General features: G+C 42.1%; 1 protein-coding gene across 3 annotated transcripts in view; it reads left to right on the forward strand.

Moving 5' to 3' along the window:
• Positions 1-27,180, forward strand: part of NFIC (nuclear factor I C) — a 316,258-nt gene extending 289,078 nt beyond the window's left edge. For all 3 annotated transcript variants that reach the window (XM_058163357.1, XM_058163358.1, XM_058163356.1), the window contains one exon: positions 9,447-27,180. In XM_058163357.1, coding sequence (XP_058019340.1) covers positions 9,447-9,464 — 18 coding nt within the window. In that variant the 3' untranslated portion in view covers positions 9,465-27,180. The remainder of the gene's footprint in view (positions 1-9,446) is intronic.
• The last annotated feature ends 721 nt before the right edge of the window (positions 27,181-27,901 follow it).

The following is a 27,901-nucleotide window of genomic DNA, read 5'->3' on the forward strand; positions in this document are numbered from 1 at the left end:
TTCTTCTTCTTCTTCTTCTTCTTCTTCTTCTTCTTCTTCTTCTTCTTCTTCTTCTTCCATAGCGTTCAAATTCAGTCAAGCTAGAAGACTGAAGTTGTCTCTTCTACTTCTATATGGAGCTTTCAGGCAATTTAGTAATTTTCTACATATTACCTAGGGAATTCTCATTTTTCAGAGAAAATAACCTTTTTTTTTTTCCAGAATGGGCTAGAACAGGGGTGCCAAACTTGCGATGACACGTCGTCATGTGATGTGTCACAACTTTTTCCTCCCTTCTCTAAACCGGGGGTGGGCCCAGTTTAGTGTGGCCGAGGCATGACGCATCCAGCCCGCTAGTTCGACACCCCTGGGCTAGAATGATTTTTCCCATGTTGCAGGAAAGAGACTGAGGCTGAGAGAAAGTGAGATAGATTATCTATTTTTTTAAAACTCATGAATTGGAGGGGAAGATTAAAACTTCATTTCTTAGCTGCTGTCTACCAGACCCATTTTGAGTATTAGGTATTGTCCCTTTCCCAATAGTTGCTTGGACATGGCAAGGAATTGTTTAATATCAGTAAGCAAGGCTAGGATCCACAATTGGGGGAGAAACATCCCTTCGACATCTCTGTCTTATATATCCATGCACACTTTCATGTATAAGAGGAAAAGGAGGTCTCCTTTTGTCAGAAATAAAACACAGTTTGCCTATGGTGCAGGGGTCTCCAGCCTTGGCAACTTTAAGACTTGTGGACTTCAACTCCCAGAATTCCTCAGCCAGCTTTGCTCGGTCAAGAAACCCTCTCATTTCATACAAATGGTTGTCCAAGTTCTTCTTAAAATCCTGCAGTATTGGAGCACCTACAATTTCTGGAGGCAAGCTGTTATTCTAGGTTGGAGCCAGGGGTGAAATGCTCCCAGTTCTGACTGGATCTCACAATCCGGTAGTGGTCATGGCCGGTGGTTCGGCGATCCGGGAGCGATGGTGGAGCGAAGCTCTGCCCACCTGCCCTTCTGTGCATGCGCAGAATTCGCTCGCGTGCACGGCGTATACACTTCTGAGCCAGTAAGAAAGGTAAGTAAATTTCACCCCTGGTTGGAGCTCTCCTTGATTAGTTTCCATCCATTGCTTCTTGTCCTGCTCTCAGGTGCTTTGGAGAATAGCTTGACTCCCTCTTCTTTGTGGCAGCCCCTGAGATATTGGAACACTGCTATCATGTCTCCCCTAGTCCTTCTCTTCATTAAACTAGGCATACCCAATTCCTGCAACTGTTCTTCGTTTCATGTGTTTTAGCCGGTCGTGATGTGTTTTACCCCGTCTTTATATCTTCTCATTTTTTTTCCTTTGGCCCAGTCTGTCCAGAGGCTAGTTAGTTTGTTTATTTATTTATTTATTTATTTATTTATTTATTTATTTATTTATTTATTTATTTATTTATTTATTTATTTATTTTTCGTATTTTTATACCGCCCTATCTCCCTAGGGACTCAGGGCGGTTTACAGGCAGATAAAAAATACATATAAATACAAAATAAAACATCAATTAAAAAACTTATTCCAAATAGCCGAATAATTAAAAATAACAGTATACATAATAAAACCCATTAAAACCAGTTTAAATTTAAAATCTAAAATCTAGTCCAGTCCTGCGCAGATGAATAGATGAGTTTTATTCTAGTTCAGGATAAATCGACTACTGCAGTGGTTCTCAGCCTTTTGCTTCATCCCGGACCCCCTTTAAAATACCTTTTGTGGCCACAGACCACCAAGACTTAACTCCAAATTTAAAGCACTCGACTGCATCAGGCCTTCGCAGACCCCCTGTGATGACATTACGCGCTCCCAGGGATCCGCGGACCACAGGTTGAGAACCACTGGACTATTGTAGAGCTGCTTTTCTTCTCCTCGTTCTTGCTTCTTCTCACATACTTAGCCGATTGCAGATGTAAGGTAAACCAGCAGCAACTGCACTGAGCAATAACAGGAGCCTAATAATAAAAATAATGACGATAAAGTAGGAAGCTCCTTGCAAGGGATGTAGGAAGTCTTGTGCTGGAATTAAGTACCAACCATCATCGATGAACTTCAAAAGCGAATTCAATGAAGAGAGAAGTGCAGTCAGTGATGCACACGGTCTTTTGCACACAAAGCCTTTAGGTAATGATAATCATAATAATAGCACAAGGTTTTCTGCTCTGCTTTCACTAGGTAGGAGACACCCAGGTGCTCGCTGTCTCCCTTTGTGCGTCCTTTTTGTGCACACTTAATCTGCTGTGTGGTTTGAAAACTCCCCAAGGAAGAAAAAAAAAAAACCCATCCCACTTCTGATTGCAGAGAGAGCAAGTACAAAGCAGTGAAGGCCGCCGCATTCAGGCTGCGGTTGTGCAGTTCAGAAAGATCAGTGAGGGAAAGAATCTCATCAATGAGGAACTGCTGAGTCTGCAAATGCTGTCTGAGCCGTTGCAAGAATTATAGCCTAGCCCCCCCCCACCCCACACACACACACCCTCACACACCATTGTGATGGGCGTCATCCAGATTTACCGATACAGCTATCTAATAAAATATGGGAATGTGTATAGTCTAGGTTAAAAATTTTTAAAAAATAATTACAAATTAAAAAGCTACTTTGGTTAAGGTGCTGGCTTAAAAACCAGGAGATTGTTAGTGCTAGTCCCGCTTTAGGCATGAACGACTCCTGGGTTACTTTGGGCCAATCACCAGGAGGCTGTGAGTTGAAGTCCCACCTTAGGCACGAAAGCGGGCTGGGTGACCTGGGGCCAATCACCAGGAGACACTGAGTTCTAGCCCTACCTTAAGCATGAAAGCTGGCTAGATGACCTTGGGCCAGTCACACACTCTCAGCCCAACCCACCTCACAGGGTTGTTGTGTGGGAAATAGGAGGAGGACGGAGTATTATATATGCTCGTCGTCTTATTTATAAAAAATAATAAAGGTGGGATTAAAAAAAAACCTAAAAAAATAATTAGCTGCCCAGATAATCCATTTTTACAACAAGGAAAGTCAATCTTCTATCGCCAATATCAATTATTTTTGTTGGCAGGTCTTGTAGTGATGAGGGAACGAGATTTGGATTCAATTCCTTTAATCAGTCCTGATGCTCACTCGGCCAATCTGGAGTCAATTCTCTTTACTCCTCTAAATGCAGCTAATGTTGGGGGAAAGAGACAGAAAGAAACATCATGAAAACTAATATATTTTAATCCTATGTTTTATCCAAAAAGGATGTGGATGTGTTTCTTTTCCTCATTTATTGCCGTGTAGAACTGTTTCGGGTTCTGATAATCCGAAAGATCAGTAGAATCTACCTCCTGGGGAGAAAAAGGGTTTGACACTTGGGGTGCTTGTGATTCTATATTTAAATATTAATCAGATTTATGTAGCTGCCCATCTCATAAGATATGACCTTGAGTGACACAAAAAACAATCCATAGTATGTAAAAACAGATATATTCCATACATTTCAGAGTATGCCTATATAATTCATCAAGTCTTCATTATTTCAAATTTAAAATGAGATTCTTAGGAAACAATGAAATGATTTGTGTTATTTTACAGAATTCTGGCTTTGGTACTGCTAGGGATGGGCTAGAAATATTTGAGGGTGTTTGAAGGATTTCTTCTAACAGAAATCTTTCTTGGGATTAATTTATTTTTTTTTTAAAGAAAAGAAAGCCATGGGTTGTTAGGAACATATAGTATGTGCCCAGAACAACAGTTCAGCACTTTTTAAAAAAAAAATATGCTTCTTCATGGCATGTGCAAGCAGTATTGTAGTGACTTAAATCCAGAAACTAAATTTATAGCCAAATGAGAGAAGCACAATGAGAAGCTTCTACTGCCCCCTGCTGGAAATAAGTATGAAAAAACCCAACAAATATTTCTTCAATTAATTCATGGAATTTTGAAATTACAACATGTATGGAACCTTCCAACCATAGTTTCTGATAGCCAAACATGAAGAGAAGACAACATTCAATTCCTATCTGGTTTCCAATTCTAATTAAAGCCTGTTTAAGGCTGAACTAATTACATTTCCTTGAGATCCTGTCTCTGGCCACACTACCTTGAGAAAATACAAAAATAGCATACAAGCTGCCAAGAACTTACAGGAAACTATCCACAGTATTACCTTGTCTCTCTTGGAGCCTCAGGGTTTGCTAGGTGTGTGTTTGGTGTCCTTGGTCTTGTTACATTAGCGAAAGTCTCTTCTGGAGGACTTAAGTCTTCCTGTTACTCTCTAACCAAGCCAAGAATGCAGTTTTTTCATGAATGAAGGTGAACATACGTGTCCCAGGATAATGTTGCAGGATCCAAGCTGGGTTGGTGACCCAGACCAGAGGTTTTGTCCTCTGAGTTTTCGGACTCATGCTGGAGCCCATCCTCAGGGAACTTCTTTGTGTGCTTTGGGCTATTCTGCATATGGTATTTATATGGTGCCAGTTGTGTGTAGCTTATTAAGTCGTTAGCTATTGTTTCCTTGTGCTGCCAACCTTCCCCCCCCACCCTCCTAAGTACCTCATAAACTGGGGGATAAATCTGCACTTTGTTGATTGACAAAGGGCCTGTTTCCCAGGCTTCAATCACTTTCCTGGCTCAGATCTCAGATTAACAGAGTTGGAAGGGACCTTATAGGTCATCTAGTCCAACCCCCCACCCCCCACCCCCGCTCAATCAGGAGACCCTACACCATTTCTGACAAACGGCAGTCCAATCTTTCCCTTGAAAGTCTCAAGTGATGAAGCTCCCACAACTTCCAAAGGCTCTTTTTGTGCCTGCTTGTCCAACAAACTTGGTAGCTGCAAAATTGAATGTATGTACTTATTTATCATAATGTCCGAAAGCTCGGAAGTCAAAATCTCTGACTTGTTAACTGACCCAGATTGGATCCTGCATGTTTTTTTTGTCTGAAGTCTTGGCTGTTTGGAGATCAGAATCCGGGAAGAGATGCTTGACTCAAATTCATTGTTGTGAATTGTTATTTGTAATTTCAGATGAATTCAACAGCTCCCAGAATCTGCTAATGTATAATTATGGTTTCCCTTAACCCAGTTAGAAAAATCAAATTTCCTCTGGGCACCACTCAGTTTCAAACAATTTGGTTATTTACTGAACTGAAATCTATTGAAACAAGTGCTGAACCAAGTTGTATATGGGTTTTTTTATGATTTTGTGAGCTATGTAAAGTATAGGTGGGATATGAACATTTTACAGAAATATATCAGGCTCTTTTCACATGCTCAGAGACTCCATTGTCTTAAGCCTGGTGCACTCAGGGAAAAAAAAAACAGCACTAATTGAAAATGTAGGGATAAATCAATCACATTTGGGAGAATAATTTGAATTTAGGTTGGGGGTAGTGGTGGGTTTCAACCAGTGTTACCACCGGTTTGCTTCACACACGCACTTTGCAGGTGATTTGCTTTGCACAAGCACATTGTATTTCAGAACAGTTGAGGTGCGGCAATCCACTCTGCCGTGCCTATCAGCTGGGCTAAAAATGAAAAAATATAGATAGGTATAGTGCAGGGGTGGGCGGGAAGGCCCAGCTGACAGTCGAAGCAATCCAGTTTGCTCTCACCTCATCATCGCCGCTACCAAATCGCCCGAACCAGGGAGAACCAGTAGCAATCCACCACTGGTTGGGGGAGTGTAAAATCTACTGGTCCTTCATACACAACTCCTTTCTGCAGCCATGAAAAAGAAACATCAGTGGAAGGCATATATTTGTAGGGGTGCTCAACATATTTGGCAACCTCAGTGATATGTGAGAGGCAGTTTGGTCTAGTGGTTATGGAACCAGGTTAGAAACAGGAGAATGTGAGTTCTAGTCTTGTCTTAGGTATGAAGCCAGCTGGGAGATCTTGGGCCATTCCCTCTCCGTTAACGCCAGGAAGTGAAAGGCAATAGCAAAACGCTTCTGAAAGCTTGCCAAGAAAACCAGTCCAGGCAGTCACCAAGCCTCAAGACTGACATGAAGGCACCCCTCACCCAAATCAACGTATTTATTTAGGTCGTGGGCTATATTACAAAATGAAAGTCAGACAAGAATAGAGAATTCAGAAGGGCAAAGTCAAACATAAACAATATTTTATAATTTAATGTAATGGTAATAAGATATCAACGTTATGATGTCTTCTTATGTGTTTTATACTGTATAGGGGAAGGGCCATGATAGTATATCATCCCCCCTCGCCCCGCCCCTGAAAAAAAACCAAACAGGATTCTTGGGAGCAGTTTTTCCATCGAAAAATCTCCTAGGCCTTTTATTAAAAGGCCTAAGATTTCATATGCTGCAACCATTGGAAAAGGTACTCCCAGATTCCTGATTACATGTATTTTAATGATTTTTTTCCATGGGGGTTATATATTTGGGCTGCAAAAATCTGTAGAACCACTAATAGCAGCATTGAGATACCTAATACCTCTTTCCTGCAACTTTGTGGTGGTCTGGATTTTGGCAGCTTAAATATAGTAAGCCTGTTTCTTCTGGTCCCATTAAAAGTTACGATATTGGCAATTTTGGGAAGTGTGCATCCATAGCTTTTAGATGTCCACTTTAATTTCAGGGCATCAGGTTTTGATATCCAATGTCTGCTGAATACGAAGAACAGTTGTAGGAATTGGGTATGTCTAGCTTAATGAAAAGAAGGACTAGGGGTGGATGTATCAGTGTTCCAATATCTCAGGGGCTGCCACAAAGAAGAGGGAGTCAATCTGTTCTCCAAAGCACTTGAAGGCAGGATAAGAAGCAATGGGTGGAAACTAATCAAGAACCAACCTAGAATTAAGGAGAAATTTGGACAACCATTTGTCCGAAGTGGTATAGGGTTTCCTGCCTGAACAGAGGGTTGGACTAGAAGATCTCCAAGATCCCTTCCAACTCTTGTTATTCAGTAAAAAAAAAAAAAAGTTTGGCAGGACAGCTTGTATATGATCACTGATTTCAAAGAGGACTCGGAGCCATCAAACCTTCCTCGTTTCTTCTTTCTCTTCCTCACACATTCTCCAAATATCCCACCTCTATTGTTGGATCTCTTGAAGCCACCCTAAAGCTGCTCTGGTTCACGGGCACACCCTTAGTGTGGTTTCTGTGGGCAGTTTCCCTCTTTGTGCGGTCATGATCTGTTGACCTCTCCTCTCTCTGGTTTCCTGCTTCCAAAGTCATCCCACAAATTATAAAGCCCCACTCAGCAAAACCGAGGAGCAAATTAGAGCTTTGGCAGCAGTGAGTTGGAAGGCCGAGGGGAAGTTACAAGCATTCATCTGTTTTGTTGTTTACCAAGCAGAGGTATTTGATGGGAAATTTGAGATTGGACCCTTTTGCTGCTTACAATACCGACAGAGAAGAATTTTGCTCGTACTTCTGCTCGGGAGATAGTAAATAGAGGAATCTTTGGAACTGGCAGCCAGATTTTTAAAAAATTCACAGAACAGATGGCAAATTTGTCCAGGGCCCTGCCCTCCATTTCATTCAGTGTTAAAAATTCAGCATTGAAATATCACTATACTCGTTTACTGCTTCACAAAATCCTGACTTGTATGTACACACTGATTCACTCATCAGCTGCTAGCTCCCGAGAAGCCCAGTTTTCCTTTCCTTTTTTTCTTTAATGAAATGCATCCTGTCTTTGAGGGTTATGAATTTTCTGACGCCAGAACTGTAAGAGAAGTCTTCCATTGACAAAATCTTGACCTGGGGTCCCGACCTACTATTGTTTTTACTATCCAATTTAGATGCGAGGACTCACTGTAGCTAACTGGGAAGTTGGTCAGAAGACCCAGTTGGCTTTGGACCAGACAGATTCTTGGAAGCAAGGCCACTTAATGAATGAATGTCTTAGATCCTAACCATGAGGGGCTAGTTTGCATCCAAATTCTGTTGGCTGACAGTCGGGAAAAATGAGACAACCTGGAGATCCGTTATGAAAAAAAGCATGGCTGGCTGGAATCATCAAAGTTTGAACTTTGTCCAGACTCTACTTGGTACTTCTAATGAGTATATAAATTCTGCATTCTCAGAGCAGTCTCTCTCTAAATTCCCGGAAGGAGGTGGGAGGGAGGCAGTGAAGTTATATTTGGGTCCTCTTTGTGGACACTCCAAAGGTTGCTATCTGGCTCTTATCCTGCACTAGGCTGTTTATTTTTCCCTTTTCATCCAGCCAGTGGCCAAATTTCCTTCACTTTGATTTATAACTAGACTTGGCAGATTCATTTGCAAAAGCAGTAATCAAAAAAAAAAAAAACCACCAGTTGGAAATAATTCTGTTTATTTTAACCTTAATTGTGGACTTCATCATACTTCACAAGTATAGTGGCCATATTGCCCCAACACCTGTTCTCCACAAAGTACATCCAGGAAAATCCTAGGCATAAGGAACATCCTAAAATTTACTGGGAATGCAGTATTCTTTTCCCCCCAGGGGTTGCTACATTTGGAGCAATGGGCAAATCCATACACTCTCCTTGCCTTGGTTGCAAAATGGTCCACTAACCAGTTCTGGAAATGCGCCCACGAGCCACTGCCTATATCAGGGTTTACCAACCTCAGCAACTTTTAAGATGTACGGACTTAAACCCCCAGAATTCCAGACCCATGGTTGGCTGGGGAATTCTGGGAATTGAAGTGTGGGGGAGGACATCAAAGCCAACCTGTGGATGTGCTTATGGTCTAGTCTAGTGATTAAGGCACCAGGCTAGAAACTGGGAAACTCTTGAGTTCTAGTCCTTCCTTGGGCATGAAACTCGGCTGGATGACTTTGGGACAGTCACTCTCTCTCAGCCAAAGGTGGTAGTTGTGGGAAAAATAGGAGAGGAAGGAATATAATGTGTGTTTACTGCCTTTATTTATAAAAGTAATCAAGGTAGGACAGGAAGGAAGGAAGAGAAAGAAAGAAAGAAAGAAAGAAAGAAAGAAAGAAAGAAAGAAAGAAAGAAAGAAAGAAAGAAAGAAAGAAAGAAAAAATCACTATGTGGAGTCCTTGGTGCTCTCTGAATTCAGTTATTTTCTTGCAGATGTTTCATTACCCAAACTAGGTAACATCATCAGTGTTTAGCAGTGATTAGCATGATGCTACATACATAAATGAAATGTCTGTAAGAAAACGAGCAGGCTCAGGGAGCATCAAGGAGCCCTCATGTCAACCCTGAGCTACAAATAGTACCCTTTATAAGTCACTATTGCAGCCAGATGGAGGGAAGGGAGTTCATTATAAAAATTTAAGCAGGGAGACTCGGGCAGGGAAAATTGTGTTCATTTTTTACGTGAAGGCGGCTGCTATGATATGGATGAACCCGTTTTTGCTAAACGTTGAAGTTAGTGCCAAAATGCAGGTTCCACTTAAATGTCACTGTGAATAGATGCTTAGGTAAGTGGGCGGGTGAGGAAACCTGGAGATCTAGGTCCCTTCCCACCTTAGTAATTTGTTTTCAATCTTCTTCCAGTCCTGGTACCTAGGCTAGTTGCAGCTGCCATCTGCATCATCATCATCATCATCTTCCTTTCCTCCCCCGGGCTTTGGGCTTCCTTTGAGGAGAACAGTGCAGCCCTCTCACCCCTGGCCCAAACCTTGGGGGCAGCATGGAGAGAGAGAGAGAGAAAGAAAAGAAAGAAAAAGAAAAGAAAAGAAAAGAAAAGAAAGAGCATGGATTAACATCAACATCATGGAGAGACATCACGGAAGGAAGGAAAGGGGAAAAGCTCAAACTTCTTTTTAAAAGATAAAGGAAAAAAAAAAAAAAAGACCCTGCTTTCCAGCCATCCCGACTGCGACTTTCCTGAAAATGAGCAAAATTCAAGCAGGCAGCTCTTCCAGGGGAGGCTTTTTGGCCAGAAGCACTACACGCCTTTCAGAGGGCCTGGTTTTCCCTGCCCCAATCCTCCCTGCCAGTCCGTGGCCTGCTGGAAATCCTGTCTGTCTCATACTCAAAAGGGATGTATATGCAAAAGTTTCTGATTATTTTCTCCATCTCTTGTTGAGTAGGGGAGGGGGCAGTAATTTAATCTCGACCTGCTGCAGAGCCCTCCCTCCCCTCTCTCTTTTTTCTACGCTCAACACCCTCCCTGCTTCCCCTCCTTTGGGAATGGGGTCAGCGTGACCAAGAGACTGCACTACAAGCCATCTAGACTGGTCAAGCAGCTGAAGTCGGGCCAAGGTCAAGATGCAACGTGAGCTAATTCCCCCTTGAGAGAGAAAGAGAGAAAGGGAAAAGATAAAAATGCTGGGCACCTTTTCAGTGTATCAAAATTGTCCTCCTACACCCCCCCCAACCCCCCCACCCTGGAAATCTCTGTGTTGCTTTCAGATGGGGGCTTGCTGGTCTCCCTCACTTACTGACGTGGTGTGAACCAGGACTTCTTTTGTGGAGAAGAAGGGGACACGTGGCTTGTTTTCTGCACTCCTCTCCCAGAATGCTTTGCGCTTTAGTGTCAAAAGACATCCCCCCCCTTTTTTTTTGAATGGATTTGAGTGCCAATGGTGTGGGGTGGGGAAAGGGGGAAGGAGGCCGGGTTGGTTTGACAAAAGAGTCTGTTATTGTGGGAGAAGGGAACAGATGCAAGCCACTTAAATTTCACTTTTGTTGATGACTTAGTGCAATCCTGAACCAGATGGTTTGTAATGGTGGCGGGTTTTGATTTTTCGTCTGGGGGGCGGGGGAGACATTGGAACTTGGCTGTGAATGTTGAAACCACGCATGTGTCGTTGGGTTGGGCTGGAATGAACTCGGGGGGGGGGAAAGAGGGGTGGGCATTTCTTCAAGGTCGGGGGGGGGATGTCAGGAAAGAATTTGCTATTACACTGTGTTTCAACAGCACTCCCCTTGCTGCAATTCTGCCATGACCATAGGTCTGTCTAACCCTTGCCTTAAAGTTGGACCAAGGCTGAGAGATGGGCTCTTTCTTCTCAGCCTGTATGGACTTCTTATGGGGAAGGAATTGCTCTTGGAGGTGGGGGGTGAGGACATGGCACCCAGAGCCTGCAGCTTCCCCTTCAAGGTGGCTTCCGCCCAGCTTTAACATCCTTTTTGCAAAAGGCGGGCAGCCAGTCCGATGAACACCAGCAGGGACTTGTCGAATCTCTGACTTGGGGGGGGGGACAGGAAGACGGTTGAGTGGGGGGGTGGGGGTGGCGGTCAGTGGATCAGCAGGGCTTCGCTTTCTCTCCCTCTCCCCCCCCCACACCTCCTGAGCTTCCAACCTTGTGTACAAAAGAGCTATGCATGCCCTTGTAGACCAGCTTCGAGATGATTTTGATGACTGCTAATACGGATTGCACATTTTTTTTTTTTGTAGGAAATGCACTTTTGAAGAGGAGGGAGAGGAAAAAAAGTAACGGGAGGGTGGAGGGTGGATAAGGAAGGTAAATCTAGAGTGTATCTGTAATTTGTGTGGAGAGGATTATTGTGACTATCCAATCCACTGTGACGGGATGGTGCAAAGTGGGGCCTTATACAGAAACCTTTCAGGACACGAGGAAGAAGAAAAAAAAATAGATTCGGTAGGAGCAGAGGAGGGAGATGCCCCCTTCCATCATTGCCCCTTCATTAGAGAACTCCATTCTACTTGGCCCTACCCCACCAGACATGCAAGCCCCAAGGTGGAGCCTAGAAGCCATCTAGGACTGGTTCAAGTGCCTACATTTTAATGCTCCAGTCCTTTCGCTGAGTTATGGAAAGCGGCATTCGTAATGGAGACTCCCTCCCCCCCCCCATGGGTCAGGGGCAGGCTGAGCAATGGCACTCCGCCCACTTCATTTCAAGATGACCCCCCCATCCCTTCTTCCTAGCAGACACCAAAGCTTTAGAAGCCACGGATCAGACTTCCTTGAAACCCCACCCCCAGCCAATATTGGGGTGCCAGAGTTGGGCTCCAAGTCCTCCGTGAGGGCCAGGTGGACAGCTGATGAACTGATCAGTCCATGTTGGCTTCTGGACAATCTTCCTCCAAGGGCTGGCGCCATCCGCCATGATTCTAAAAGCATTCGTATCGTTTCCTCCTCCTTGTGCCAAACTGTCAAGATTTCAGAGGAATTTCACTGAGGCAGAGGAATTTATCTCAGATGACATCCTGGAGTGGATTTGAATTGGAAAGCAGACATCTGTCAAGACCGAATGAGACCAATGAGTTGTAAGGGATAGAGTTCATCAGAAAACCCAAGAGAACATCGGTATCTTCAAATGAAATGTTTCAACCGCAGACAAATGGATTTGTAAAGCTAACCTAGCCATACGTTGGCCTAAGACAGGGTTGGAGAACTACGGCCCTTTTATGACTTCTGGACTTCAACTCCCAGAATTCTTGAGCCAGCTGAAGAATTCTGGGAGTTGAAGTCCACAAGTCATAAAAAGGCCATGGTTCCCCACCTCTGGCCTAAGACAATGGCCAACTTTTACTGCTTAGAAAGCGATGGGAACTTAGTGTCTATCACTAATGGAGTGGTTATCCAACAGACTTAAATGATTGAACAATAGTTCCTTTTCCCAGGGAATTCACAGGAATTACAGTCCTATGAGGGATTTTTAATGGAATTCTCCTCACCCTCATACTACATGTCCCAGGATTCTCTGAGGGAGTATTCACATCTTTTCTTGTAGTTACCTTTGTACTGTATTCTATGAGATATGAAGAAGACATTTCAATCTTCTCCAGGATGGAAAGACGACAAAAATTTGGACAACCAACACTAATCTTCAGTTCTTTGCACCTTGATACATTTCTCCGAACTTTGAAGAGGAATGCATATCCATGTACGTGAACAAATACTCCAATATAACAAACATAAATTTGTTTCCTAACTTTCAAAGTGAACCTGTTGCCATGTACAAAGGAGATCCACTTCTAGAATTGAGTGGTTTTTATTTTTATTTGATTTCTCCGGAATGGGAGAAGTAGTTGTTGTTTTTTTCCCTTATGTGTCCAAACAGGCTCAAGACGTTCCAGATCTTTCCAATGATGTCCAAAGGAACACATGTAATTGATTAAAAAAAAAAAAACAGAGAAGAAACTACAACACCCCCTTGCTCTTTTACTGCAGCACTTGCCCTGGATTTTGGCAGAAACCAATGACTCCTGTGGCTCTACAGTCCTCTCTCAGGTGGATCTTCTGTTCCAGAATCTTCCATCTTCAGTACAACCTTGTAGTCGAAAAGCTACAACCTCTGTGCTCTCCTGTCTCCTTTGTGCATCTTAACCGTCATGCAATTTGGCTCCAGCACCTACTTGGTACCCATCTGGGGCTTGCGTTCACATATGCAAAATTTCCTACTGACCTGCTCCCTTGGACGAAGGGCAGCGAAAGACTTTCTGGGATACCCCCATCCCCACCCCCACCCCCTCGAATCTGGCATCATGGGAAGGAGGAGTTTCCAGCGGCATTTGTTTACATCTCTGCACCTTTATAATAATAGGTGATGCCATGTTTCAGACCCATCCGTGGGAACTGGGCAGAAGAAATTAATACCCATCACAAGCCCTCCATCCCAGAAAGCCCACCTCCTCAGATGTCTCCAAAGCAAAGGACTGTATCACGGAGACAAGGAGGGGGCTTCATATGGGAAGTTGATCGGATTTATTATTATTTTTTTAAGCGAAACTAAAAGAGAGAGAGAGAGAGAAAAAAAAATTCTGCAATTGATGAAGAAGCGACGTTTTAAGGAAAAAAGATAAGAATTAACCCTTACAATATAGAATGCATGGTGCTTTTAAACAGGAATTCATGTGACCTAGCTCAACCAATCAGCTGGCTGAGAATGTGCATGGCAATTATACATAAAGGCTCTTTTCCTCCACCCCCACCCCAGCCCCTCCCTTCCCCTTCTTTTTCCCTTGAGTCCACATCTATGATGAGGGACAAAAGTAAGAGAAAAGAAAAGAAAAAAAAATCTACATTTTTTTTCCTAATTTGCACGAGAAAGAAAAATACGTTTTATACCACATAATGTGCCTTGCCTTCTAAGAAAAAAAACAAAAACAAAAACGTATTAACTCTAATGAGATCAATGCACAGGTGTTGCTGCATGCTATTTGATGCGTGTATGGGGGGAAAATGGGGAAAAAGAAAGAAAAAAAGGGTTGGGGAGGCATAGGGGTGGGGGATATAATGCCATTTTTTTTTACAAAAAACAAAACAAAAACAAAAAACCACAGATGGGAGCATGGGAGGGATAGGGGAATCAAAGTGGGATTTTTCAGTTCATTTTTCTTACAAATTCAGATTCCTATAAAAAAACCGCCCACCTCCCCTCAGAAAAAAAATTCAGGCTCCTTCAGGTGTGTTGTGAGGGCAGCAGCTCCCTAAATGCTTAGAACAAGGGTCTCCAACCTTGGCAACTTGTGGACTTCAACTCCCAGAATTCCTCAGCTAGCAAAACTTAGAGACTTCATTGGCTGAGAATTCTGGGAGTTGCAGTCCTAGCAAATCTGGAGAGTCCTAGGTTGGAAGAAGCGGATGTAAGTAAGGCCGGAGCGGGCCAGGAAAAGGTTGAAACAGCACTTGGGCACTGAGGATCTCGGCGAGATTGGTTCTTTGGCACCATCTCTCTCTCTCTTCCAGAGCTCCTCCTTCAGAAATCCTGGGCTGGGAGCCTTAGGACCACCTTAGGATTGCTGAAAGTCATGTGTAAAACAGGGGTCTCCAACCTTGGCAACTTGAAGCCTGGTGGACTTCAACTCCCAGAATCCCCCAGCCAGCAAAGCTGCCAAGATTGGAGACCCCTGGTGTAAAAGACATGGGGAATATCTATTTTATTTTCACCCTGGAGAAAACAGATTGAATAGGTTAGTTTGTTTTCCCCAAGGACCTGCCAAAACCCATTGGAGTGGATGAAACAGAGGCTTTCTCAAGCGGTGTGTTTTGTTTGTTTATGGTCTTTTCACCTGTCAGTTGCAAATCCGTGTTAAGGTTGCATGCTTCCCTGGGTCCTCCAGCCATAAGTAATCTATGATGCTGGCCATAACCATTACGTTTCAACCCAACTTGAAGCAACCTGTTTGCTTTTAAAGGCATATATTTTGGATATCCGTATATCCAGTTGGTCACTATACAATACAGGTAGTCCTCGACTTAACAACAATTAGTTTAATGACCGTTCAAAGTTCACAACGGCACTGAAACAAGTGACTTATGACTGTTTTTCATACTTAACGACCGTTGCAGCATCTCCATTCACAAGCTTGGCAACTGACTCCTATTTAGGACGTTTGCAAAGTCCCAGGGTCACGTGATTCCCTTTTGCGACCTGACAAGCAGAGTCAACGGGGAAGCCAGATTCATTAAACAACCTTGCAACTTACTTCACAACTGCACTGATTCGCTTAACAACCGTCGTAAAGAAAGGTCGTAAAATGGAGAAAACCTCACTTAGCAAATGTCTTGCTCCTCAGTAGAAATTGTGGGCCCAATTGTGGTCATAAGTCAAGGACTCCCTGTATTCCTATTCTCACAGGGATCTTGGGAAAGGCAGATCCTTTAAAACAGGAATTCAAGACTGCCTTGTTATATGAAACTTGCTTCTCCTTATAATGTAGCAAACCAGATGTCTGGAGGACTCCTACAGGCAAGACCTGTTTTGTGACCTTGTATCTGAGTCTGGAAGACCTATAAACATCCCAATAATAATTATTTTTTGTTTGGCTTAAGACAAGAGAAGCAACAGTTTTAAGCCAGGGCACAAAACCATTTCTCATCTTAAGAGTTCCACCTGATCTTCAAACAATAGATAATGCTAGAGGCTGAATTCCTTAAAAAGCGAGTGGTGTCAGAATAAAACTAAATTAGACTTAATTCAGATGTAATTAAGTGCAGTATAATCTGAATATTCCCTGTGGGTTTTAACAGTTTTCTTTCCTGTGGATTTTGATATATTTTTTTTCCTGTCATATCAAAATTATAACTGGACCCCAAATTTTGGGACAGCTTTTAAACCATGGCAATGCTGAATGCAGCAGGAAGGCTGTGTGCATCTCGTCCCTGTCTTAAGCCTACTGCAGAATAGATATTCTTCAAGAAATCAAGAATAGAATTTTGACCCAGCATCAGCCAAGTATTTTCCAATTTGAGGTAGAAAGCAAATGTGGGTTTTTTTCTTCTTCTCATAATAAGCAATCATTTCCATTCTTTCTTAACAAGGCAGCGAGAGGCATAATCTGAACTAGAAAACCTCCCATTATGGGTTTTGTCACATGTTTTCCAGTTGTCAATGCAAGCAAAAATGACATTTCAAATATGCAATACTCTTCTGCATATAGTGGCTAAATCTATGGTTAGTAACACAGTTATCTCAGCAGTTAAATGTCCATGAGAGATGGATGTCTTGGTTTGGGTAGCTTTTGACTCTGGGGAGAAGAGAATTTGGCTGGGAATTTCTAGTACATTTTCTTTTGCTTTGTAACGTCCCCAATTTTCCAGCGATAACGTAGGGAGGTTATGGTTGTTGAGCTTCTGTCTTGGTTTATTGAAAGTTATTGGAAAAGAATTGAATTTGGACCTTCCTTTTTCTCTCTTGGGAACTGATTTGTGATATTTGGAATAGATTGGAGAAGTGGTGAAATACAACGGATGTAGAGGTGGCTCAAGCATGTGTAATAATGTGAGTAGCTTACAGGTATGACTTGGATATTTCCAGACTTGGGGGAAGGGGCAGTTAGGTTAAAGGCAGATGCTTTAAATTTACAAGCGAATCAGTTCAGCTTCTTTCACAGAAGAACCGTTCCAGATTCCTGTTGATTGAAAAAGTAAAAAGAAGTTCGGATCAGTCAAACGGTAACTGTGTCCTATGTGGGTCCTCATTTGTGATTGTGACCTCTCATATCCTCCCTTAAGTGTGTGGGAATGAAGTTGTCTCTTGCCAGATACTTTGTTTAATCCTTCAGCGTACTGGCCAAACGGAATTCAATCCCTTTTGCTGGATTCCCTCAAAAAGAGAGATGCATGGATGCATGGAGAAAAAGTGAGAATGGCAGACTCCTTTAAAGATAGGCCCCTGTGCTTTTTCAATAAAAGTAGGATTAATTGCATCTGTAATTAACATTTATGTTACTGGTTAGTGTCTCGAAAGTTTGAGAAATTGCTCCAACCCTAGAGGTCCTTCAGATTTCTTCTTTTCTGCATGTGTGCGTGTGTGCTACGAGCGCATGCCCGCACTCACCACACTGATATCTGTTGTTCAAAATTGTATTTTACAGCAGTGAAAACCTCTCGCGTTGTATGGGGACATTCCTTCCCCAAACTTTTTTAAGACAGAAGGAAGTAGGTTGAATTTTGTTGATCCTTATAATTTTGCTTAGATTTATTTGAACCAATAAATGGTGTGATGCTGGGATGAACAATTTTATAAAAAGGAAACAAATGATATGAAGTATAGATATCTTACCAGCCTGCCCATTCCCCACCCCACCCCCATCTTCTCTCTGTTTCAGAGAGAGTTTCTGTTTACTTCAAAAACTTTTTAAAAAAGTTTCCTTCCATTTTGAATTTTTTAATGTCTTGCTCAAGGGGGAGATTTAAGATTTGCTACTCTGCTCCATGACACTGAATTTGCTTGCAAATTCTTGCACACAATCATCCTGATTTAGTTATTCTTCGATTACTGCATTTTTTTCCTTTCTGTGTTTCTGCTTGATGTTAGGGGTACACAAGGGAAAAAAAATACTAATTTAGTTACGTCATTTGTTCCATCATTTAAAATTATTCACGCATTTGCTTTTTCTTTAATTTTCATAACTGGTATTGTGGTTTTTATTATTCTCATTTGTTTTACTTTCCAGTCATTTTCTATGGGAGACTTAGCTTATTCTTCTGGTGCCTCTGATTTTAAGATTTATCCATCCAGATAGCATTATATTTCCAGGCATTTTATTATTACTTTTTGTTTTTCAAATCTGCAGTTTTGAAATAGATAATGACAAAGGGTCTCGCACATATAAATATTTTTATTAGTAGCTTGTTGCTTATCATCTGTTTGTAACTTCTGTGTTTTCTATAAGAATGAATCCTGGTTTACGTTTTCAAAATATTAGAATCTGCATAATTATATATAGACTGGAGAGAGAATTTCAATTATATAGGCATTTCTCATTGGCTAGAAAACCCCGAACAAATAGTGCTCTTTCTATCCTTCTTTCCATGACTTGTACAGGTGGTTCAAGAGAATTCCAAGTATTAATCTTAGTAACGAATTTCATATTTCAATTCAGTTTTTTAAAAGAAACCCAGGTGGTCTTTGAGTTACAACTGCAATTGAGTCTGGCAATTACTGCCCTCAGTCATGACAGTCATAAAGTGGGTATCTGGCCAGATCCAATTTTATGAACTTTTTTGGGATGGTCTTTAAGCAAACCTATTGTCCATCTACCAAAGGCCAGTTTTTGCTGGAAACCAGAAGTAAATGCTGGTTTCAAGCAAAACCGTCATAAATTGCAATCACATGGCCCCACAGGGCACTGCAAATGGATGTAAATATAGGCAAGTTGTGAATTGCCCAAAATGCGGCCATCTGACTGTGAGAAGAGGCGGTGGGAACTTCAAAACTGGTTTGTAAGTCCTTTTTGCAGAGGTGGGTTTCAGCAGGTTCTGACCAGTTCTGGAGAACCAGTAGCGGAAATTTTGAGTAGTTCAGAGAACCGGTAGTAAAAATTCTGACTGGCTCCGCCCCCATCTATTCTCTGCCCCCCAGTGCCAGCTGATTGGGAGGAAATGGGAATTTTGGAGTATCCTTCCCCTGGAGTGGGGAGGGAATGGAGATTTTACAGTATCTTTCCCCTGCCACGCCCACCAAGCCATGCCGCACCCACCAAGCCATGCCACACCCGCAGAACTGGTAGTAAAAAAATTTGAAACTCACCACCTTTTGAGTCCTAAGTCAAGGACTACCTATATACATCCATAGCCAGCCTTCCCTTTCCTACCACCTTTAACAAAGATTTAACAGCAGAAGTGCTGTAGGTATCAGAATTTTTTAGTTCCCATCAGCCCTTGCTAGCAGCTCATTGCAAAGGATTGTGGAATCTGTAGTCCAAAATAAAGAAAAGGTTGCTTACTTCCATATTACAGGAAATGTTTCCATCTTAATGTACTCCATAAAACAAAAATTTTGCAACCATCTGAGCCACTGCATGTGGAAAACAGCCTTTGTGTCAAAAACATTACAGTATGAAAAACTTGAAAACAAAAACAAGTTTTGAAAACAGTATTTAACATTCTGCCGGAGGACTGTAACGCTCCGTGCTTCGTGTGAATTTGATATTTTTGTCACACAAGTTTTGTTTAAGCCGAGTTACCAAAGCTGGAGGAAAGAGAAGGCAAAAAAAAAAAAAAAGCCCCCTTTTGTGAAACAACAAAGGGTTTTCTGTATAGTAGAGGCTCTTTGTGCTTGGGAAAAGATGGAAAAATGCACTGATTTTTTTTTTTAAAAAGTATGTCTTGAAGCAGACATTCCAAACTTGGTGCTCTTCATACCTATTAAATTGTAAGTCTCATTTTACAACTCGTATGAGCATTGCAATCCAATATACTTGGACTTTGCTTGGGTGGCTTTTTTCAAGCAAACAAGCGGGCTGGGAATAAGCATTCACAGCTAGGCAAAGAGATGGGCCCACCTTTGGTCGTAGGCAAACCAAGAAAGTCTTCTTTTGCAAAGGCTTCCTAATTGTGGCTTTAGTGTGGAAAAAAGCCAACCTTTGAGCAAGACCAAGAGAAACTGGTCTTCCAGATGTGTTGAACCTCAAGCAGTTTCATCACTGATTATTAACATGTCCCTTGGGGCCTAGGAATTAACCAGCAGCATCTGGAAGGGCAAAAGTTTCCTGCCCTTGATGGAGAGTCTGAATTTCAACAGCCTCAGGGTGCTGCACTCGAAGGCCAGGTTCCTTATATTTTTACTAGGACTCCACCCTATTGTGATGTTTTACACTATAGAGCTGAGGTCTCCAAACTTGGCAATTTTAAGACTCCTGGACTTCAACCCTCAGAATTCCTCAACCAGCATGGCTTGCTGAGTAATTCTGGGAGTTAAAGTACACAAGTCTTGAATTTGCGAAGAATTTGGAGACCCCCTGCTATAAAGTAACCACAATTGGTGATATGTCGATGAAGATTCTCAGACATCCAGGTAGAGTTGTCTGTAAGTTGAGTCATGGTAAATGGACTTCTTATCCAGGTTGGTTTTTTTGTTTGTTTGTTTGTTTGAAAGTTTCACTTCTTATCCAAGAAGCTACTTAGATACACAGTGAAACGTTTCAAACAAAAAAAGAAGAAAAGAAAAAAAAAGAACAGAAAAGTCCAGTTGCCATGAGTCAACTTCTGGATACAGTTGGTGATTTTGCTTCCTTGCGCTCCCCTGACGGAGCAGATCCACCCAGCCTCCTGTCATGCCCGATTTCTAGAGGTCTTGTGCTCACGCCTCACCAGTGTCTCATTGTCTATTCCCAGCTTTCGATGTTTCTTTCTGGAAGAGGCATTTCTCCTCTGATGCTGCTTCCAAACAGTGTGTGGGCAATTGAGGGGCGTTGATGCACAAGGATGGAGCGGCCCAACTTGACATATTCAGTGTCAGTGACATCTTGTAGCTGCAATTAATTTTGCTGGCTATGGAGATTCTCAACCATCCAGGTTCCAAAGGTGCTTTTCCAAAAGGCAACTGGACTTCCTTGCTTTTTTTCCTTGAAATCGTTTTGCTTCTCATTCAGGAAGCTTCTTCAGTTCTGACTGAATGGTGGAGAATGGAAGGATTCCCCAGCATTCAATCAGAACTAAAGAAGCTTTTTGCATGAGAAGCAAAATCTTTTCAAGGAAAAAAAGAAAATCCGGCTGCCTTTTGGAAAAGCATCTTTGGGGAGACCACTCTCTAATATCTAATCCCTGCTCTGTTCTTCAGTCCTTTTGGCTGTGAGGGAGAAATATAAGTCTTTTTTATTTACACTTCCAGTTGAATGCATTAAGTTAGTGAAAGTCCTGGCAGAAAATTTCTTTGCTAGTATGGTAGCTGCTGTTGCCCTAATTTCTTGACATCTCACCTCTCCACTCTTCTTGGAAAATTCTTGGGATAATTTACAGTTCTTCCACCAGTTCCCATAGCTATTCCTCTAGTTCCAGCTTTTCAGCACTTCCCCAATGGCTGCATAAAACCAGATGATCACTAGATGGCATCCAAGACACACCAAAATTATAACTCTTTGCTGCCACCAACTGGTTTATAGATCAAACAGTTAACCAACCAACTCTTAGTTTCAGTGAATCATCTAACAGTATGAATTTAACCCTTAGTTAGGGTTATTGCCTATTTTATTGTTGGTAAATTCTCAAATCTTGCAAAGTTGGGGGCGGGGAGGGAAACGGTCTGCCTTTGCCCTTTTAGAAATACACTTAAATTAAATTATGCCTCCCCAACTTCAAAAATGCTGCCCGTCCTGATTGATTGGATATAGTATTCCCCCTGCCCAAACTGAAAATAGCCTTTCGTTTGAGTCTGTTGTTTATGGATCATGAACCAATAGAGAGGAAACTAAAAAAAAATAAAATGAAAGCCCCATTAATATCTTCCCAACAGCTCAGATTTCTCTACTTCCACCATTTCTCAGGGCAAGACTGCTAGGAAAAGTCCCTGCTTGCAACAAAGGGTAAATATTAAGTTATTTTCCAAGCAATGGAATTAGAATGGTAGTTGTCTGCAGTGGAGGGAGGTTGGATTAGAAGACCTCCAAGGTCCTTTCCAATTCTGTTAATATTCTGTTAATTTGTCTGTGATGGAGAAAGCAAGATGTTCTAGAGAAAAAGGAGGAGGAGGAAGAGGAAGGAATCTAATCCATGAAGTGTTGGGCTTCCTTCCTAAGAGTTACAGCCCCTAGACAAGAGGCAGCGGTTGACATTGCTATTTCTACATTCCCAGTGATTTTTATACCTTTCTTCGTTGTCAGAGAAAAGGCTACGATATCGCCTCCATTTGTTTTCTCTTGACTTTGGAAACGCTCTAAGCCTTGCGATCTGTGAATATCCCTCATTTCCAGATGTAGTAATCTTTAACAGAAAATTCCTCTGAAGTCTCCTTTGCTACTTTTCTCTTTCAGATTGATTTTTATTTTATTTTTTTTTGGTCTTGCTGGGAATCATCCATGGATTTGTAGGGTTGGTTTTTTTAAAAAAAAAATCCTAAATATATACCTAACATTGAAGTTGAGTGGTTTACCATGACTGTTAGCCAATACATAGGATCTTAGAAAGTTGCTTTTTCATAAAATGCGACTGCTGATCCATCTAACTGAAGTCCATTTACGCTAAAGGGCCAACCATTCTCCATAGTTTGGGACAGGCCCTTTTGTAGACCCGTCTGTAGCCATCAGCAGCTGAACTGGGTGACCAGAATCTAGAATCATTTTGATAAATCCTCTTCTGCATAATTATGACACCTCCCAGGGACACACAGATAGCAATGCATTTGCACAATTATTGCACCAAGGCACAGTACCCCAAGACAGATGTGCACTGCGTGGACTAGCAGAAATGTACAGCTGTTTGACAGAAGGGATTTCTCTCTAGTTTGCTCCTTTCAGATTCAGAGGAAACATTGATGGGATATTCAGAGAAATGAGATGGTTGGCTTGACTTTTCCAAAGGCTGGCCTTTTTTCCTCCCCTCTAATTGCAAACCCCTTTCTCCCGAATGCGCAGTAAAGGTTTTGCAGAGGTTGTTTCTCCTTTGCAGTATTTGAAGGGATCATGGGACTGCATAAAACTGCTGCAGAATATCACTGCAACTTCGCCACAAGGGGCTGATTGTAGCAGGGCTGAGATCCAGATATAAATTTACATTGGTAACAGAACACAAGGAGCAAGCAGGCAAGTGAAGCAGAAGCTCTCACACAACTTGCTTCAGCTTTAAAATTCTCATTAGGCATGTTTTCAGTTTCCTTCTGGAGAGGGAGAGTTACTTTCCTTGAGAAAACCAAATCAAAGTAGTGACTGAATTTGTCAGTTAGTTCATTCCTAAAATATAGGTGCAAATTCACCATCTTTGTTGGTTACCTGGAAGTCTTTTCTGAATCAATTCTCCAGCAATCAACAGTTTGGAAGAGTATCTTAGGCAACGAAAGAAGTTAAAGATAACGCAGGTAGGCAGGTGTTTGGTTCCTATAAGATTATAGACTGGGAAATATAAAAGTCATCCCAGTTTTCATGCCCTATTTGGATTCCACAGACTGCTGGTGTAAAGAATCCGTAGTAGCCTATGGGTTAGTTTCTAAATTCCCCCCGGCATAAGTTCAGAACTCGGAGGAGATATTCTGCTCCAGTCTTGAGGATATTAGGGAGGGAGGGAGGGAAAGAAAAAGAAAGAAAGAAAGAAAGAAAGAAAGAAAGAAAGAAAGAAAGAAAGAAAGAAAGAAAGAAAGAAAGAAAGAAAGAAAGAAAGAAAAGAGTCAGACTTTTATGAATTAGTTTTAGGTTGACCTCGTCCAGAAATGCAGAAATTGTCTTTTTCATGTTTTCATTTCTTGTCTTGCTGACAACTGCCATCATAACGCACTACAGAGATCCCAGAAGATGAAAAAAAAAATCTGACACTTTTAATTATTAGTATTGTTGTTGTTATTGCTTTTTGAAAGGCCTTGTGTTATAAATAGGAAAAAATAGTATATATAATATATTTACTTATGCGGTGCTATTGGGGGATTTTTTAAAACTTGGGCTACTCGATTATTCCAATCTGCTGGAAGAGTAATACATCTCTACCCCCACCCCACCCTGGCTCCCTCCCTCTGGAAAACAAAATACAGTTTCTGGAAAAATAGGGCTCTTCTTGGCATGATTAAAAGGGGAAGGGTCAGTGGGGAGGCGGGGGAGCAAAGGATCTGACTAGACAATCCTTCCTTATAAACCAGGATAACTTTACAAGGTGGGTTGGGAGGGAGAGAAGTGATATATATTTTAAAAATACTTTTGCAATATAATTTTATTACATTGCTGCTTTTTTTTCTGGAAAGAAAGTTTCTTTTAGCTTGCACATAGTTGGTCTTTGGTTTTAGATTCGGTGGGTGGGTGGTACAGAGTGAAATGTTATTATCTAAAGAAGCGTTTCTCAATCTTGGCAATTTTAAGATAGGGTAGACTTCCAGAGTCGGCCATACTGGCTGGGGAATCTTGGGCGTTGAAACCCACCCATCTTAAAGTCGCAGTTTGGGGAACAGTGAAAAGAGGGCATTGGTTTGGAAAGTCTAGGTTCCATTATATGGGGGAGGAAGATGGCAGAGGAGGCACTAATGCAGTATCTGCAGGCGTGCCATCGCAAGGGTGCCAGGAGAATGCGGCCCCTTGCCTGTTGAAGGTAAGATTCCAAGAATGCTGAAAGAGAAGGAATTATCAAGGGATCAAGGAACGATCTGGAGTTTCTGTCCTGTAAATCTGTTCTTTTGGAAAGGGCCTTGGGAATTGAATTCCCCAACGAAGCTTGACAGTGACTTTTGTTTAAATGAAAGCCGGTTGCAGTTGACTCTGTGTAAACCGTTTGCTACCTTCCTAGCAAATAAGGTAGCAAATATGTTTAACTCTGGATTAAATCTTGTGGTTTTCCTGAACTGGTCCTAAAAAAAGACCAATTTTGCAAAAGTACCAACAATCTGAGAACTGGTGTGCGTGTGCTTGTGTGTTTGCGAAACAGAGAGAGCTAACAATTAAACTGGATTCAAACTCACGTACTGTAGGTTTGGCCTGTTGACACAGAGTTCCTTTTACTGACCTTTTGTATTATTTGTAGATTTCAAGTGGTTGCTTAGGGTTGTTCAGATCCCTCCTCAACAGGATAGGCAGTGGGACTTTGGGAAGTGTGTTTGTGTGCCCGCAGTGCATGTGCTATTTGAAAAGAAGGCTTTCTGGTGATCAGAACTGTCATTAATTTTCCAGCATCTCTACCCCAAACACTTTAAATTTGGGATGTTTTCAGGTTACAGACCATAACAAAAAGTCTAAGTAGTAGCTGAATACACACACACACGCACACACGCACAAGGGAGAAAAGCCAGCAGGAGTATGAAATACCAAAAATATAACTTAAGCTGTGCCTGTACTGCTGGTTTGCATTTCCTTGGCTGCTTCATTTTTGCTCATGTAATTCTTCCCTCCGGGTTAGTTATCCATAGTCTATTTGAAGTTTTGAATTGATTTTTTTTTTGGTGGGGGGGGGGGAGATGGGGTTAAAATTGAATATCCAAGAAACTCCATTCCATCAAGATTGGCTGGGAGTGGGGTGGGGTGGGGAGAGGTTAAAAAGATGGAGTTTGATTGCGGTCCGAAATTGTTCGATGCATTCTGTGCATTCTCACTTTGGGTTGTTGGGGTTTTTTTTGTTTTATGCTCCTATGGCTCATTTAACAAAAATTTTGCGATGCGATCCCATGTACAGTGAAGAGAGGACTGACTCTCCTTATATCCCTACGTGTAGAAACAAGTTGCATTGGGACACAACTGAAGGTTGCAGCCTTTGTGTTCAGAGGTAAACATATTGTGCACTACTTAATCCCTGGAGTGTGCATACAGAAAGCAGGTATATTCTCAGAAGTGGGAGTGGTCAACCTTATCAGGAAAACACCTCAGGATGTTTTCTTTGCCGCTTTTTTTTTTTTTCTTTTCTTCCAATCACCCAAAATCTCCTAGGTAATTATAACCCCCACTTTGGTTGGGAAAGTCAAGTCTCCTGCTCAGTTTTCTCTCTTCAAACTTGGGAATCTGAAATTGCTGAAAAATACTAGAATGGTGTTTCTCGACCTCAAAGCGCTTTTTAAGATGGGTGGACTTCAACTCCCAGAATTCCCCAGCTAGCTATGCCCATCTTAAAAGCGCTTGAGGTCGAGAAATGCTGAACTAGACCAGGGGTCTCCAACCTTGGTCGCTTTAAGACTTGTGGACTTCAACTCCCAGAGTCCCTCAGCCAGCAAAGCTGGCTGAGGAACTCTGGGAGTTGAAGTCCACAAGTCTTAAAGCGACCAAGGTTGGAGACCCCTGAACTAGACTATCAGGTGGATGTCTGGTCACATGACTAGAACAAGTGGGCCTTTTTCATCTTAGCCGCCAAGCAGATTGGATTAGTCTGAGAAGGAAAGCTTGGCTGGGGCCTTGGGATTAATAACTTGGTTGAGATCCTACTTGCCTAGATTGGTAACCGCAAGAGGTCTTGGGCTGCCCTGCCCCATTGAGACCACACAATGCCCCTTTCAGATCACCCTTAGCAGCCACCGTTCAACTTAAGACATTCAACTTTTATCCTTTGGGTTTGTTTTCTCTTGTTATGACATGGTCTTGAGGGGAGCACGACGCCCGGAAGGGAGGAAATTTGCAGAAATGTTTTCCTACAAGTTCAATGCCAAGATTGGAATGGCCATTTTCTAACCGTCGTTTCTTCCCTTCCCTTGCCCTGCTGCCATCTCTCTCTTTCGGCGTTTTCTGTCGGAGAACATTTCTTCCCTGACCTTCTCGGATCCATGCACATACCTTTTTTTGTCCATTTATATTTTACAGTGGTTTAACAGTAATATTTTATTCTCTTGTCTCGCTTCTTGCTTGCTACATCACATTAACACACACACACACAGACACACCGCAGCACCAGGGAAAACGAGCGAGTCCCGTCCTTGGGTGAAGGCGCTCACGGGTGGTTGGAGAAAGAGAGATCGGCCTTGGAGGGCAACTTTTACACTACAGCCTTAAAATTACTTTAATTTTTTATCTCTCCGTTCTGTAAAGAGGGGATTTTAAACCGGACGTTCCCCACATCCTCAATTCAGGAGTTTTCTGAGGAGGGGAATCCATGACCGATTTTAGACGAGGCAAAAATGCAATTAATTTTCCCAACGGGGTTTTCAGTTGGAGCTCTCCAAAATAAATAAAAAATTAAAAAAAATGGAGCTATGTCTTTCACCCTCTTCACCTCCCTCCTCGCTCACTTCCCTGGTGTTCTCATGATATTTGATTCTAGCATTTATACGCATACTATTAGCCAACGCGCCTACTTTTATGTACCATTACCTGAAAGCCGACTCTGGTTTTCTTTTCTTTTTAATTTTTTTCCCCTATGCAAAAGGAAAAAAAAAAAAAATTCTAAAGGACAATCTAAAACTTTAAAAAAAAAGAGGAAAAAAGAAAAAGAGAAAAAAAAAGGAAAAATGTATAAAAAATTAAATAAGCTATGCTTTCAACTGTTGTGTTGTGTCCCGTGTTTCATTTGAAAGCCAAGAAATTGGAAAATTGCGACGTTTAATTAAAATTGTTTAACTCATCTCAAAACACAGCGAGTATTCCTAGGAAAAGTCAGCCTAAGGAACTGAAAGCTGGGATAGCGGTCCTGCTGTAGCCTTTCTAGGCTTAAGAGCAAAAAGAGAATGGGGTGATACTGGATATAATTAATGTTGTGCTCAAACCTGCCTAGTAATTTCTCAACCTTTTTATACTCCCGGAATATCCTTCAGTGTGTGATCTTATTCTTGCAGTATTTCTTTTGACAAAAGTCCTTTCAAGGTTCTTGGAAGCATTTTTCACTTTACAGGTAGTCCTCGATTTATGATGACAATAGGGACCAGGATTTCCATTGCTAAGTGAGGTAGTCATAAAGTACTACTACATCGCTTAGTGACAATGAGTCATGGTTGCCATTGGTAACCGAATCACACGGTTCTTAGGCAAGGCTACTTCCTGCCTGCATTCCACAATTAAAGTCAGTGGGGAAGCCAGCAGGAAGTTGCAAGTGCCAGGCCAGCTGGCAGGTAAGTGGCTGCTGTCAAAAGAGGAGGGAACAGTGGTGGTATTCAGCCGGTTCGGGCGAACCAGCGGTGGGAGGCTCCACCCATTCACCCGGATGTAATCACATCCTGTTTTTAACACTGCACATGCGGAGAAGGTCCTGCACACACACACGCACACACAT

The sequence above is a fragment of the Ahaetulla prasina genome, chromosome 1, assembly GCF_028640845.1.
Source record: "Ahaetulla prasina isolate Xishuangbanna chromosome 1, ASM2864084v1, whole genome shotgun sequence".
Classification (NCBI taxonomy): domain Eukaryota; kingdom Metazoa; phylum Chordata; class Lepidosauria; order Squamata; family Colubridae; genus Ahaetulla; species Ahaetulla prasina.